Genomic DNA, 15358 nt, shown 5'->3' with positions numbered 1-15358 from the left:
AGACCATAGATGGCAGCATAAGAAACACAGGAGACTGAGGGTAAAGAGGAGAAGTGTGTATGACAGAAAGGTTAAAAGGGAATAGTGACTAGGATGGAAATGAAAAAGAGGAAAAGACTGATATGAATGGTTGCAAAGAGATGTCCTGGTTACCTTGGCAACTGAGATTTCTTTAACCCTTACTTCTCCCTAGACCATGTTTGTAAAAGGGAATTTTTCCCTAGTGCCTCTTTTCCTCCACAAGAGGGCGCAAGAAATCTTAAAATCCTCTGTTCCTGGCATCATACACTTATTTATCTAGAGTGATTCTGATGTATCTTTATTTTCAATCTCATTTAATTAATGTACAGAAAAAAATTAAAAATTGATACTGAGTGACCAACAACATACTCGACAATGTCCAAAGGTCTCTATTACACTTGAAGGATAACCTAGGTGTAAAGTAGCAGAGAACCATCATAAAGATCAAAATAATGAAGTATATTAAAAATGGTACCAGACAAAGCTACAAGTAAAACATTTGGCTTCAAGTCTAGATTTTCTAGTTTCTAAGACCCGAGGGCAGTTATGTAGATTTTTTTGATCTCATTTTTTTTCACCAATAAATGTTATCTCTGTGGATTTTTAGATACTAAATGAGATCATATTTTGCAAGTACTATTACAAAGTCTAATTTTTGGCAGGTGTCCTTTTCCTCTCTGGAAGCTTACAAAGTACTTTGATTGTAGCTCTTCCAAATTGTCTCATTTTAGAACATTTAAACAGAAAATACATCACAAACATGACAATGCTTCTGTGGCAAACCCATGCCAATTTTCTCATGTGCTGTCTGTTCTTAATTTATCATAGAACATTCCTGTTGGAACTCTGTGCCACCTCAGGGTCTGTCTTCAAAGAGAAATATTATGCATGTTGCCACTAGTCAGACAGTGTAAGGGACTAACTTTGAACTGACATTTCATTCCTGTGAGACTCCACAAGTTTTAGAAAACTTACCTTAAAAGGAGAAATAATTTTAGCTAGATTTATCCAATTTCATTCCAAACGAGAGGGTTGTTTGAATAGAAACGCGGGGATCTCAGTATCTTTAAAGTCTTAGAAACAGCAAATGAACAACAACAACAACAAAATCCTAGTGATGGCCGAGGTTAACCTAGCATACCGGTAGATAAGAAGAGGCTGTTTAAGGAGAGTCCTGAAAACCATGTATACACACTAGAACAAGTCATTATCCTGCATTTAGTTATCTGCCTCTTTATGCACAAAGATCCTGTTGCCATAACTGTTTCCATAGTCCTCAAAGGCCAAAACCTCAGTCACTATAACTAGGGAAAACAGGAAGGCACTTCATTCAGGCTGGCAGATCCTAATCATAGGCACTAGCTGCTGCCAACATCAATGTCATGTTTCCTGGTTAAATGTGACTCCTTTTCTAGGGGACCTGCAGGGAGCCAAATTTTGACTTTTGACATTATCGATGTGCTAAGACAATTATTCCCAAATATATCATTGCCTGATTTTCACATACGACTGGTGAGGACCATAGGAGTCAGAGAAACTCCCCTCAAGGATCTAAGGCATCAAGGGATTGACTGGGGCCTCTTGACTGCTTCTAGAGGGAGGAAAAAGCCCAGCCTTGGGAAGGTGCTGACACTAAGGGTGGGCTGCTTCATATGATTTTTCAAGATTATAGGACTTAGTTGAGTCTGTGATGGGAAGTTAATGAACTGCTGCTCTAGAGCAGGACTGGCTTGTGGATTTTGTAACTACCCACTTCCTTATTTGAGAGTTTCTGGAGATCTGACTTTCCATTCTTTCATGTGTTGTGTGTAGACTTTTCCCTCATCTTACCCACATGGGTCAGGAAATACAAAACACATTCACTTAGCAGCCCCTACTCACAAAGGATACACCCCAGTGAAAGCCAGCCAATGAATGCAGAACAGACAGCAGTTCATATGTCAAAAGAATATCCATCTTGCATTCAGCTTATTATTTAGACTCTATTCCTGTGACTCATTACATGAATGGGCTCTCATTACACTGAGAGGAAATGGAAAATACTTGTGAAGACACGTTGACTGGAGTTGGGTTAGGTGGGAAGAGAAGTAGGAAGAGGGGTGATGTGGGGGCCATAAGACCCCTAATGATGTCAGAGCAGTTATTGCACCTGTCTTCATGGTGCATACTGCAGGCTTCTGTTTCCTGTGTGACTTCTAGCAGATGTGAGATAGGTTAGATGGGGGGCTTGAGATGAAATATAAGGATTCCCCTTTAGAGACCCTCCCTTTCCCTCTTGCTCATTCTCACTGTCACGGTGATAGCTAGAGGCTGAGGTGGAAAGTACTGCATGAGAAGGGTTTGGAGACAGGATGTGGCAAGTGTGGTTCCCAAAATGCTCAGAATGTGGGTGATGGGGGAGCTTTCACAGGCACCCCAGATGTAGGACCTGGTAAATGTCAAACCACATCCTGTTGTGACTCCCCGATATGGAGCTACGGCAGGCAGGTGGCCGTTCTTACTTGGTGCTGATGTTACTTAGAGATAAACAGCCAGAACTGGGGTGAGATGCTTCCATTCCTTCCCCCATTGTCTGTAGGAACCTAAAAGTCCCCAGCATGCATCTCTTCACTTGCTGATGTTTGATGAAAAGCAGTTCTTCTTAAGTCTATCTTATCATGGTCCTATCTCTCTTTGCTGGAAGAGGTCAAGGAAACAAGTATTAGGGTTCCCACTGTGCCTGGTTAACTATAGGACTCAAGGTCAGCACTGTCTCTTTGCAGGTCAGATACCTTTTAAGACATGTCGCACAATGTGTATGTCTGGAGCTGAGAAGGACTTAGATTCTCCCACTTACCATCCTGTCAGTGCTACATGGCCTGCAGAATTTTCATCAACAAACTTCTAAGTAGGGTCTGAGGCTCCTTATGGAGCACCTTGGTTCACAGGAATTGAGGGGATCTGGAAAGGTGGAGATGGTAAATTCATTCTGCAGCTGGGGATAGAGGAGGGGGAAGAGCTGATTCTCTGAGTTTTAGCAGATCCTGGACTCCAGGCAAAGTTTGGAGAACATGTGCTCCATATCAAACTGAGATCTTTACTGTGATTTTGTGAATCACTTGTATAAGATTAAATAAGGCGAGATGATCCCATCTGAGAGAGTGTGAGGATGGAGGGATAAATATAATGAACTACAGAATTAGAATCTTGTAGAAGCTTGATAAGTTTGGAAGATGGACTAAAGAAATGTGAGAGAATTGAAGTACTTTTTGGTCTCCCACACACCCTCACAGACAGAAAAGCAACAATTTACACACACAGAGGAGGTATATGGCTCAGATGCAGCCCATGTGTGAAAGAACTAGAGTTTTGAGTCCCAAGTGATCTCTGAGTCAATGGCAGGATGTAGACACATACAGCTAAAAAGTTGCCCCACCCAAATGATACCTAAGATTTCAAAAACAAGGGGTATATCTAACTCCTTCTTTACCCTATGTAGGTCAGAACCCACCTGCTGTTGAGTTCTTTCTGAATACAGTGCTTTCAGAATGATAGAAGGATAAGAGTGAGTGGAAATGTTTTTAAAAGAAAGTAACTGATCCACGAGGAGAAAGAAATGTTCAGAACTGTGCATTTGAGGGAAAAAAAAGAGAGAGAAAACTGGCAATGTTGAGCCCAGAAAATATATTTAAGTAAACATAAATTACAGCACTTGATAGAGCTGGAACACAAGGGGTGGCGGAGTCTTTGGTGGCCACTTGCTTAAATCATATAGCTGGGAAAATATAGAAATGAAGCCCAAATCCAGACTTTTTGACTTTAAAGTCTGTGTTTATTGCAGTCATGGTTCTTAAAGTGAAGATTATTCTCCTTTGTAGGTTTAAGTAATGGTCATTACAAGCTCTAAGAGAGCTTCTGAAGCTCTCTTAGTGGAGCAGAATTATAACCTGAGAAAGATATGCATGGTAAAAATCATAGATACTCAAATAGGCAGCAAATGTTCATAGCGCTGCCCAGTGGGTGAAAGACTTATTCAGACAAAGTGAGAACTCTTTGGGGACAGTTAAAACTACTTTGGAAGAGTAGGAGGATTCAATGCTATGCTGCTCTTGTTCTTTAACATGTAGATGGTTTGTGAGTAAGACCAATCTATGGTATAGTGGATGTGTAGAGCTGTAATTGGCAAGGACTCCTCAAACTTGGACCCAATGTCACTGTTTCCAAACTAATCACTTATATCAGCAATGATTATAACAAGGCTGGGCTTTTGGCATGGTTTCCCTATCAAGACATTCTTACATTCACAGATGAGAGCTGAAATCAGTTTCCCCAAAACCTGATGAAATGTTGGAAGCAGACACAATAGTTGGCCCTTTTCAGCTCCCTTTGATGACCAACAGATAGTGTTTACTCTTTTATGAGATATCCTCTCTGCCACTCCCCAGGCAGCCTGCTTCAGGAAACAGGTACAAGAGATGAAAAGACTACCTGTAGACAGGGAAGGTAAATATGTAGCTGGGACTAGTGAACTGAATGTCTTGCCTGATGAAAGCTGATGTTTCAGGTAGTATCTAACACTGTCATAATAAATGCTAAGGAGAGACAGAGTGGTAGGAATTGTTAGGAAATGAAGTTTCAAAGCCCAACACTGAGTACTGTAGTAGAAAGAGCTCCATGAATTTTTGATCTACAAATACACAAAGAGAAAGGCTTGCAGAGGTAGAGGAAAATGAACAACCTAACACTGTGACATGTTTGTGTTTGGGTCCAAATTTCATAAGTGTGCTAAGAACTGACCTGTGGGCTCTAGCCACCCTTCTGTTTCTAGACATAACTGGTATTTGTGTTTTAATATAGAACTTCACCAGGAGAGCCAAAGAACAAATCCTCCACTTCCACAACTATCCCTAGTCAGAGTGACTTCATGAAACACTCAAATAGGTCAAATAAGACCACGAATCACACAGTTCTCCTTGGGGCATTACAAAAAATGATGGTGAAATGGCTCAAAACAAGAAATGAGAGATCCATAGAACTACATCAACTCTTTTTCTCCTTTCTCCTAATTGCTTTTTAAAGAAAGACTAAACCTTTGTCTTCTAGATGATCCTATAGACTCCTGAAGCACCTCCCTTCCTCAAGCCGACAAAGTCCAATATTGAGTTCTGTAGTGGGAAGATCTCCATGAACATTGGTGCTAATAGGAAAATTCCTCTGGACAAATGGAATCAACTCCAGTGCTATCCACACAAGAATCCTTTTGCCTTCCTTAACATAAATGATCATTATTGCATGACTTCCAGATATTTTCTTTACCCTTCATAACTGATAGACCTATAGTGGCTTTAAGTCAGTTTCCCGCTGCTACCTATGAAAATGTATCTTTGTTTCACAACACTTGTAAGAATTTGGGAACTTTCAGGAATTGTTTCAGAGAGTGTTTTATGTAAGTCTCTTCAGCCATAAGCATCTTTTGCCTCAATATTGTTGCCACTTATAGTGTTTGTTGTGGACCCTGTCTTACATTCTACTTGCCTTACTGATAAACAAGTTATATCAGACCTGAGTCCAGAACAAGTGGAACTCTTCAGATCAATGAAGAATCCCTCAATGTTTCCTATTCACAAAAATAACTCTGGACTCAACTGATGTTTCAGAATCTCTACCCTGAGATGCCCTGCGCTCTGGTTCCTATCAGAACAGTCAAGATTCACTCCCTGGGTCCCCAGATCACAACTCTTCAGTATCTTCTTTCCACTCACTTGTCTTGGATCCTACAGCAAAGATTATAAACTCCCCTACCTTAGCAGTTTTGCCTAGCTTACACTGAGGGGGATGGAAAGGACTCTTAGATCGGTCTAAAAGGAACCACTTTGATTCTAGAGAAAGACAGAGGCAGGAGAGCTCAACTTCTGAGTGCTATGAGTGTTGCAAATTGTTATCTGGGGCAGACAAGGCCATGGCAGTTATACTGGGAGAGAGACCTGGGCCCTCAGCCGTGCATAGTGTTGGATGGGGTGAGGTAGAATTTGTAACTTCATCTCTGTTATGGCCCCTGAACTGAGAGAATAAACTACTTCTGGCCTTGTGTCTTCCAAACACTTGACCTGTTGGCAAACAACAGAGTATCAGTCAGGACCTGATAGGTTTCATCCCACAGCGTCCCATTTTTAAATGTGCTTGCTTTCCGCACCCAAAAAAGAACAGTCACCAAGCCTTCAGACCCAATTATCTCCCACATGGGGCTATCCTCACCCCACCTACACACCAGTTTAGTGCTAAGGGTGCTTAGCCCTTTACAGATCTGTTTATTCACACCCTGTTCTCTAAAACCCCTCCCAAATGCATCCTCTCTAGTCCACACAGCACCCACACTTTCTGTAAAGCATTTGCTTACTCCTCTCATGTACTTATCTTCCCATCCCATATGAGAATAGAAACACCACATGTGTGTCATTATCTCCACAGGTCTAGGGAATGGAAAACATCTTTTTGTGAATGCACATGTAGGGCCTAAAACCCATCCCTTGTTATATGTTTTATATATAAATATAAAATCAAAACAAAAACAGCAACAAAGATAATGACCATTAAAAACAAAAACAAAACCCAAAACTATAGTGCAATTTGAGGTATGTAGAAAGCTACCACTTACAGATGTACTGGAAAGTGATGACCTCTTAGACAGACCCTGACATGAAGCTCATCCTTTCTGGACTTTGAAAGCGCCAACTCTGTAGCCCTGTAACTTTACTTCCTAAACACTCAGTCTCTTTCAAGGAATACCTCTAGAATCATGACTACCCAGAACCTCTGAAGGCGGCTTTTATTTGGGAAAAAGGTCTTTGAGGATGCCATTGGTTAAGGACTCAAAATGGAATTGTTCAGGATTTTAAGTGAGCCTCAAACCCAGTGATCCATGTCTTGATGAAAGAAAGGAGAGGGACATGTACACAGAGAAACATGGGGAAGAGCATCATGTGAAGGTCAAGGTGGAGATGAGAGAGGAACTCATACAAGGCCAGTAATGCTAAGAGACATGGGAAGGAAGAGGAACAAGAAAGGATCCTTCCTTGTACTGTCAGAGAGCACTGACCTGCTGCTGATGGGATGATTTTGAATTTGGGGCCTCCAGAATTAGAAGATAATTTATTTCTACTGCCCTAAGCCACTCAGCCTCACTTTTTGTAAATCTTATACACATTTTGTTAGCAACCCTGGGAAACTGACACTCTGTGAAACTAAGGAGACCTCAGTGTGGTTCTTTCTGCAAGTCCTTTCCCAGAGCTTGTGGGACCCTGAGTAACTGTTGCAGAGTCACTGAGACACCATGAACAAGTATATCATCATGGTTACTGGTTGGGAGAAGCTTCTAGAATCATTATCTTTGGAAAAATATACTGAAGTTTCAATGGTTATAGAAACTGCAGTTTCTACAGCCATGAAATAGGGAAATAATTTGCCTATAACACTATTTTTTTTTGATAGGTTCATGTGCCACAGGCCAGTCTAAGCCCCAGAGACAGGAAGCAGCCTCTCAGCAAGGGACTAATTCATTGTCCTCTCCTTTCTTTGCCTTCAGAACTTGCTTCTCATTCAAATACTAACAACTAACTTTGGCATAGCCCCTCTGGCTCATCTATGTCATCTATCCCTAATTTTTGTCAACGTACTATATTCTATTGTAATGATTAAACCTCATAGTTACCCTTCCAAGGAAACTGTCTCTGTCTGAGGAGCTATACCTAACATCCTCAGTCCGGGATGGTCTTGGCTAAAGCTGACAGGGAGATTTACACATTGGAAGGGTGGCACTTCATGGGTAATACCTTACTTAATCTCTTCTTGACCCCCACCTAGAGCCTGGCCCATGAGAGACAGAGTCCCGGGGAGTCTACTGTTTCTATACTTCATATTATCAGTTTTCTACTTTTATTGCTTCTCAGAGACCCCAGGCTAGACCTGGAGAGTTAAACAGATCTTAAGGTAAAGCTTTCAAACAAGATAAGCCAGAGATATTGAAGAGAGATACAAATAAAATCCAAAGATGAAACAAAAAGAACTAGACTCTGTAATTGAGAAGTAAGCAGGTGCTGTAATCCATAGGTCTGCCTAGCGTCTGCTCTATACTGGGTGGAGTCATTGTTAGTGGTAATTTTTCTTCTTCTGTCTTTATCCTGCTGGTGTTCCAGAGCCTGGTCATTGTCCTTCAGACAAATGACTCACTGGAGGATCTAAAGTACACAGGGGGAAGAAGAATTTTTGGCAAGAAAGCAGACTAGCCATTCTGTTTGCCTTTTTAGACCAGTAGGAATGTCAGTAACCACAGGAGTCCAAAGAAACTGCTGAGACACAACTGGGCTAAACTCAATATTTTTATTGATTGAGCCTGTTTCAGAGTCAAGTGGTCAATGAGGAAGGATGGATATCCATGGAGGAAGAAGAGACAAGTCCTTAGGAATAGGAATTAAAGTGCAGGAAAAATCTATGGCCAGGGTGAAGAACAGTTCAGGATGCATCAAAGTTTGCCTCAGGAATTTTTTTTCTTGACCTGAGAAAGGGAAGACATTGTTAGATCTCCAGAATCCATGGAGCAAAGGGAGGGGATTACAAAAAGGAGATTCTCAAGTGTGATCTTGAAGAGAGCTCCTTGGTTCTCCTCATCCTCCAGGAGTACAAGCGTAGGCATTCCTACATTATTGCTTTGTACTGTGTCCCTTATGGTCTTTTTTGAAATGACAGGATATCAGGGCTGGATCTTCCTCTGAGATCCCCTTACATCCATACACTGACGTCTATACCTCCAACCATTTGTTCATCCTACCGTTCTTACCATGGCCATCAGCACCAGAGCACTGACCAGCACGGCATATAAGGTGGCCTTCCCCAGTAGGATCTCATAAAGGATGGTGGCAGACAAAACCCCCTGATGATAGGATGCTGTTGACAAGAAAGGAGAGTTAGTAGGTGTTTGTGAGCAGGTTCCTCTGGGCAGCCCCGACCCTTGTGTCTGTGGGATTTTTGTGTCCTGTTTTCAAATCCAAGTCTTAGAGAAAGTTGGAAGGATTACTCACCTGAGGTGATTCCACAGTCTGAAAGAAAGGAGAGGGAGAAAATTGGGTAAAAGAAAGCCATTTCTTGGGGATATTGAACACACAACAACAAAGTTTAATGCTGAATGTAAAGGCCACAGACACCTGCATGTCAGATGGTGTAAGCACTCTCCTATGATAGTCCTAACACTGTCTTTCTGATGGTACAGGACAAGTGTAAGACACCATCACAGTGACCTTAAAAATCTAGCATCAGGGATGGGGCTGAGAGATGCTAGGCTATGAGGGAGGTTGTGAGAGAACTCATAAGCACAGCTCAGAGAGACTAAAGAACTGGGAAGCTAATTGGCCTGAGCTGCCCCATTGAGTTTACATACTCCTTGGGAGGAAGCATATGCTATGGTTTTCTGACACCATGAGCCTGATCATCTGTCCCTCACTCTGGCTTTTTCCTGGGTCTACTCTTCACTTCTACATGGACTGTTTCATAGTTTTGAAATACTAGTGCTGTTTAGTTTCCTTATCAGCTCTCCAGGTCCCGCTTACCTGCTCGGCCCCAGGCCTCTGCACTAATGTTCTGTGTGACAGGTTTGGGTGAGGCCTCTAGCCAGGTGTCTTCCTCTGTAAGCCCATAGAACTGCACTTGGCAGCGGAAGTGGTTGCGAGGATTGTGCCAGAAGGTAGCAGAAACTCTCAGGCGGCTGCTCAGGCAGTAGCTGATGTTATTGCTCTCCTTGTAGGCCTGAGGGTCTGTGCTGACCCCACTGTGGGTCTTCTTCCCATTCACCCACCAGCTCAGCTCCACGTGGTCAGGGAAGAAGCCTCTGGCCAAGCACACGAGGGTAGCCTTTTGTTTGTCTGCAATCTCTGCTTCTGATGGCTCAAACAGGGAGACCTTGGGTGGAGTCACATTTCTCAGATCCTCTGAAAAATGAAGAGAGGTGGAATTAGCATTTTGCTGATAACTGTATGGTTCAGATAGAAATTGTGTCTGGAAAGGCTCAGGGCTGAAAGAGTTTCTGAAAAAGCAAATAGGTCCTGTTGGCTTTGGAATCACTATACCATTTCTCTATGGCATTAATCTTTTGCCTTGCTTGTCATTTGTATTCATCCATTCTCATAAGGAGATACCATAAATGATCTGGTTCAATGTTCTGCACAATGTCCTCTATTTGCATAGTTTTAATCCTCCTCAATCATGAGAAGTTTATTTCTTATTATATTTAACAGATATTTAGTTGGAGCCTGCCACAGAAATCCGAACTACAGAATCTGAATCTGAACAATGACCTTCTGTGCCTGTGTGACCATGAGAGAGTCTCTTTAATGTCTCTGCATCAATGTCTTTTCTGCTTGCAAAGTGAAATGTGCAACACTGATTCCAGAAGAGATATCAGGATTTAGAAGATCTTGCCACAGCCAAGTTATCTGTATTGAAGCTAAGGGGCCAAGATTAAAGGGTAATTAAGGTTGAGATAAACATTTGGCATGAGAAAGCTTTCCTCAGACTACCATAGATGGCCTATTTTCACTCATGCATGTGTAGACATCCTGGTCTACAGTGGATTCACGAGGATATAAGTTTTACTGAGTTTTGTGGTGTGTGAAATAAGCCTATCAACTTCTCTGCCACTAAATATCCCCAGTTCTTTGCGCCTTTCTGTCTATTCTTTGCTTCCAAGTGATTTGCTGAAGATAAAGAGATACATATATTTTGTGTTAGCAACCTATGACCTTCTGGAAAATGGAGAAACTTTATTTTGACTATTTCTTATATTTCTATGGATATTGCTTTATTCTTGGGCTTGAAGCAAAGGTATCCAACCTGCACAGTTCTTACATAAGATCACAGGCTTACTGCTTGGCTTCAAACTCTTCAGCCACCATGCTGGAGTTCTGTTTCCTTTAGTAGGAGTCTTTACATCTTTCTTTTCTCTTCTTTCCTTCTTTCTTTCTTTTTTTTTTGGGGGGGGTGTCTTAATCTGCAGTTCATAATGGCCTAGAATTCTCTATATTCCAAACTGGCTTAGAACTCATTGTGTAGCTCAGGTTGGCCTCACATTCATGGCACTGCTCTTGTTTAAGTCTCAGTGTTGGGAGTGTAGATGTGGGCCTAGCACATTCATCCTCTGCTCAGTCTCCTTCACCCAGTGCATCATTTTCAATGTACCTAGTACTTTTCAGGCTGTGGTACTTGACTCTATCTACTCTACTTTTGGTCTGTCCAGTCTCAGTCTGTCCCAGAGATATGGGCTTTGAGATTCTCCCAGCTTTCCATGGAAACTGTGGGATGCACTTCTCTGACCCTCTCACTCAGCAATCATTTAGTCCCCATTGTGAAAATCAAACACTTGCCTGAGTCAGGCATGTTGTTTTCTACTGTGTTCATCAACAACGTTGTCAAGACAAATAGAAGCAGATCCTTACTACACCCTGAAGTACTACTTGTATAATTCAGTAGGGAGACTGGGGGCAGCTGAGTATCCATGTGTGTGAGTCCCTGAGGATTCTTGGGAGGTAGAATTGCCTATGAAAGTGAATTGTGCTTCAGTAAGCTGCTGCTGGGATGTGATTTGCTTGAGGACTGCACTAGCTGTGAGTAAAATTGTAAAATTCTTCTTCCTCTTTTCAAACTACCTCACTATCTGTATCCATAGAACTGGTTCACACATTAACTTACCTAAGCTTACCTTATCATCAAAGAGCCAGGACTGGAACTCAGCCTCATCTGGCTGTAAAGTCTGGCTCTTTTCTTTATCCCACATGCCTACAGGGACCCAACATTTCCTTTAGACACAATTTAACATGGCTGAGTTCCCTTGGATCCAATTTAATGTTCCAACCACAAATGATGTCCACTGTTGCTATGGTTACCAAATAATACAGGTTCACATATCCAGGCTGTGAATTATTTCTCTTCTATAATTTTGACCCTCACTGCCGAGTGCTATTTAAAGTCTATTCTAATACTAGGATCCCAAGGTTTTTCAAGCATTTTTCCCAAGCTAAATGTTAGTACTTTAATGTATGCCTTTGGTCAATGAACCCCCTTTATGATATAGCCTGTCTGTCTAGCCTGGATTACATGGTATGAACAGTGAAGATTTTAGGTCAGGATTCAGGCGAGTAACCTGAGAATTAACAGACCCCAGTGACTAAGTTCACCCTGCCTTGGGGCCAATCAGTTGGGAGAATGTGTTGATACTGGGTCTCCATCCCTGTTTCAAGGGATCTCAAATTTAAAGGGAAAAACAGTGGATGGAATTTGATTATTCTGTTTTAGTTTATGTTTGTCTGTCCTTGGTTTCTCGCTTTACACATTCTGCTTCTTTCAAAAGACCCTCTCGCACTTTTGCTAGTGGGAACTTTATAGATTTCCTGGCACCACTTCTGAGAACCTCCCCGCGTTTATCTTCCCTTTAGTTCTTTGAGCCTGATATTTATTTTCAAAACCAGTTTGCTTCCAGAGTCTCGATCAATCCTTTTTCTCCACCGCCCACCCAGTGCATGCATACCTCAGAGAAAAGAGAAAGAGAAAGAAACCTACCTTGTTCTGGCTTGCGAGAGCAATGCTTGGCTCCCAATCCCCTGTCTCATCCAACTTTCCCAGAAATGGTGAAGTTGAGAGCTGTCTCCTACTACGGAGTGCCTGGAGAGCCCTAACCCCAGTCTACTCCAAACTCCTCCAGGGACCCAGGAATTGGGAAGGGAGAGAGAGAGATGTGAATCTTACCTAAAACCGTAAGCCTGGTGCCGGGACCGAAATACTGCTCATAGGAGCACAGAGGCTCAACCCCACACACAAACCGCGGGACTCAGGGCGGAATCTCCCCGTTTAAGGACAATCTCCCGGCTACTTAGCCTCCCTCTCCAGCGGCAGGGCTTGGGAACCCAGGACAAAGACGTCTGCAGCCCCAGAACTCGCCGCTGCAGTTGCCAAGAAGCTCACATAGGATGTTCAATCGGCTGCCAATGCTGAATGTCAGGGCAAAGGCTGCACAACCCTGTGACTCCCAGGAGAAACCAAGCCAAGGGACCCGCGCCAACTGTAGCCCAATCCCGCTGAGAATGCACGCGCGTGGGGCCCCAGCTCACCTAACACGAGGAGCCGAGTGCCTGGCCCAAAGTACTGGGTCTCTTGGTTCACAGCCCCAGAACCCAACACAAAAACCATACCCCAGCTTACCTAGCACCGACAGTCGGGTGCCTGCACCGAAATACAAGGTGTTTTGACTCACAGCCTATTGGCACAGGACAAAAACTGGCCCTGGCTATCCTTAACCTGGGAATCCGGCAAGGAAATGCTCCCTCCCCTTCACCACGAGCTCCCAACTTACCAAGAACGGTCAGTCTGGTTCCTGAGCCAAAATACTGCGTGTTTGCACCCACAGCCTCCAGGCTCAGGACAAAAACCCAGTGCTGTCCGCTCCTGCTGTCCCAACCCCAACTCAGATCCCCACCAACCATGAGTGCTTCACTGTTCCCAGCATCCATTCCAGAAATCCTTCTGCCCTGGCAGGTCATCTCAGACCCAGAGGACATTGAGTAGCTGTCCTGCTCTGAACATCTTACTCCCACGGTACCCCCAGCTGTCTGCTTACCCAGCACTGTCAGCTTTGAGCCTTCACCAAAGTACAGCTGCCCGGTGTTTGCACAGTCCTGGGGACAGTGGCACAAACCTCCTCTTTCCTGATACAGGGACTTGGATAGTCAGATATCCACTCTGTTGTGGGTTTCTGCTCCAGGGATCTTTGTGGCTGACTGTCCTACTTTCTCTCCCACCTGTGTGGCCTCTGCCTTCTTACCTAGGACAGTGAGTCGTGTCCCTGGTCCGAAGAACTGTTCAGCATAGGAACACAGCAGCAAAAGGGCTGCCAAGAATTCTTCCTCTTTCTTCCCCTTCCTTAGCATAGACCCGGGGTTACTCACATTCTCCATCTACCTCTAGAACTGGTAATGCAATCTTGACCTTGCATGAGGCCCATTTCAAATTGAATTTATATTTCAATATAAATTTTGGCTTGGGAACCAATATCCATCTAATTCTCTCAGGGACTGTCAAAGTGAATTTGAAATCTGAAGGCTTCCTGCAGGTGTCTGGGTAGCCTCTGATGAAAAAGGACGCATAACTTCTTTCCCATAAAGGGTCTATTTACTTACTTAATACTTTTTAAATAAGTTTTTAATTTACCATGCATGTACAGATACTTTGCTGATGATAAGCCCCATGATAAGGGTTGAACGGTGATCTCATTTCCTTGGATAGGCTTTCACACTCATGGGAAGCTTTCTAGGGCAAGGAGATGTAAAGACATTATAAGACCTTGTGAGTTCACTCACACAGACTCCTCCTCACATGTTAAATGCATTTCTTGGATGGAGAGTTGGTGTTCTAGGGGGTAGAGCTTTTTGTAAAAGCACCTCTTCCAGTTGAATCATTGTGCCCCCCCCAGTCCCCACAATGTTACACCCTGATACAAAAAAGTTTCTTCCCCGCAGGTGCCCTACCCCAGTGCCTGGGCAGGGGCAGGGAGACCAGGTGGCAGAGAGGTTTGTCTGAGTGAGAGAGGCTGGGAAAAGTCTCAAGCTGGGTAAATCTAAAGAGGGGAGGAGCTTGAAGATGTTCTTGGGGCTGATGGTGGCATTGTTGATCGGGGCAGGGAGCCCCTGTTCTATTCTCACTCTGAGAGAACATCTATGTCACTGGGTTTCCCCTCTTTGACACACAGTGCTCTCCTGCTTAGACGGGCATTTATAGAGAGATGGGTGGGAGGAGTGAAGTGGTAAGGCCCCTAACTTGAGACTCCACAGAGCAGTTGATGCAACTTAGAACATAGAGACACATGTCTCAGAAATTATCATCATTCCTGTTGCTTACTGGACCATGTTCAGCTTTCTTGTTTATTTAGTCCATAGTATGTAGTGGGATATGCATCAGGCTATATTTGTTAGTTCTAAGCTGGTTGCAAGGAAATGAGTCCATTCTCAGAGAGGCATGTGCTGATATAGTTTCTCAGCCTTAACTTTGATTATTTTGGTCTCTGACTCTTCATGTTCCCAGGTAAATGGCTAAACTCCAAAGCATCCAGCCGTGTTGTGTGTGCTTTTTCTCCTGCTTCTGGTGAGCATGAGCAGTCTCCTGAGTGCACAAAGTGCACATTTTTTTTTTTTTTAAAGAATCTGTATGATTTCATGCCCTCCTCTGATTATCTAACTGCTGAGTACAGTTTTGTGAACAGTTTACTCAACTATTTCAAAGTGCTGGCCTTTATTTCTGCTCTTTTTTTTTTCTGTGACTTAGTCCC

General features: G+C 43.2%; 2 gene segments (V, D, J or C); one reads left to right on the top strand and one right to left on the bottom strand.

Annotated features, from left to right (window-relative positions):
- The window catches only part of LOC116098067, a 7060-nt gene extending 1764 nt beyond the window's left edge, over positions 1–5296 (top strand). Inside the window, 1 exon segment of the V gene segment in view lies at positions 5104–5296. Coding sequence covers positions 5104–5115 — 12 coding nt within the window.
- Positions 5297–8357: 3061 nt separating this feature from the next.
- Positions 8358–14078, bottom strand: LOC116098797. The segment is given in 5 exon segments: positions 8358–8551; positions 8834–8940; positions 9075–9092; positions 9600–9977; positions 13859–14078. Coding segments are annotated over 5 exon segments (657 nt in total).
- Positions 14079–15358: the final 1280 nt, after the last annotated feature.

The sequence above is a fragment of the Mastomys coucha genome, unplaced genomic scaffold, assembly GCF_008632895.1.
Source record: "Mastomys coucha isolate ucsf_1 unplaced genomic scaffold, UCSF_Mcou_1 pScaffold20, whole genome shotgun sequence".
Taxonomy (NCBI): Eukaryota; Metazoa; Chordata; class Mammalia; order Rodentia; family Muridae; genus Mastomys; species Mastomys coucha.
This window is presented reverse-complemented; position numbering and strand designations above follow the sequence as displayed.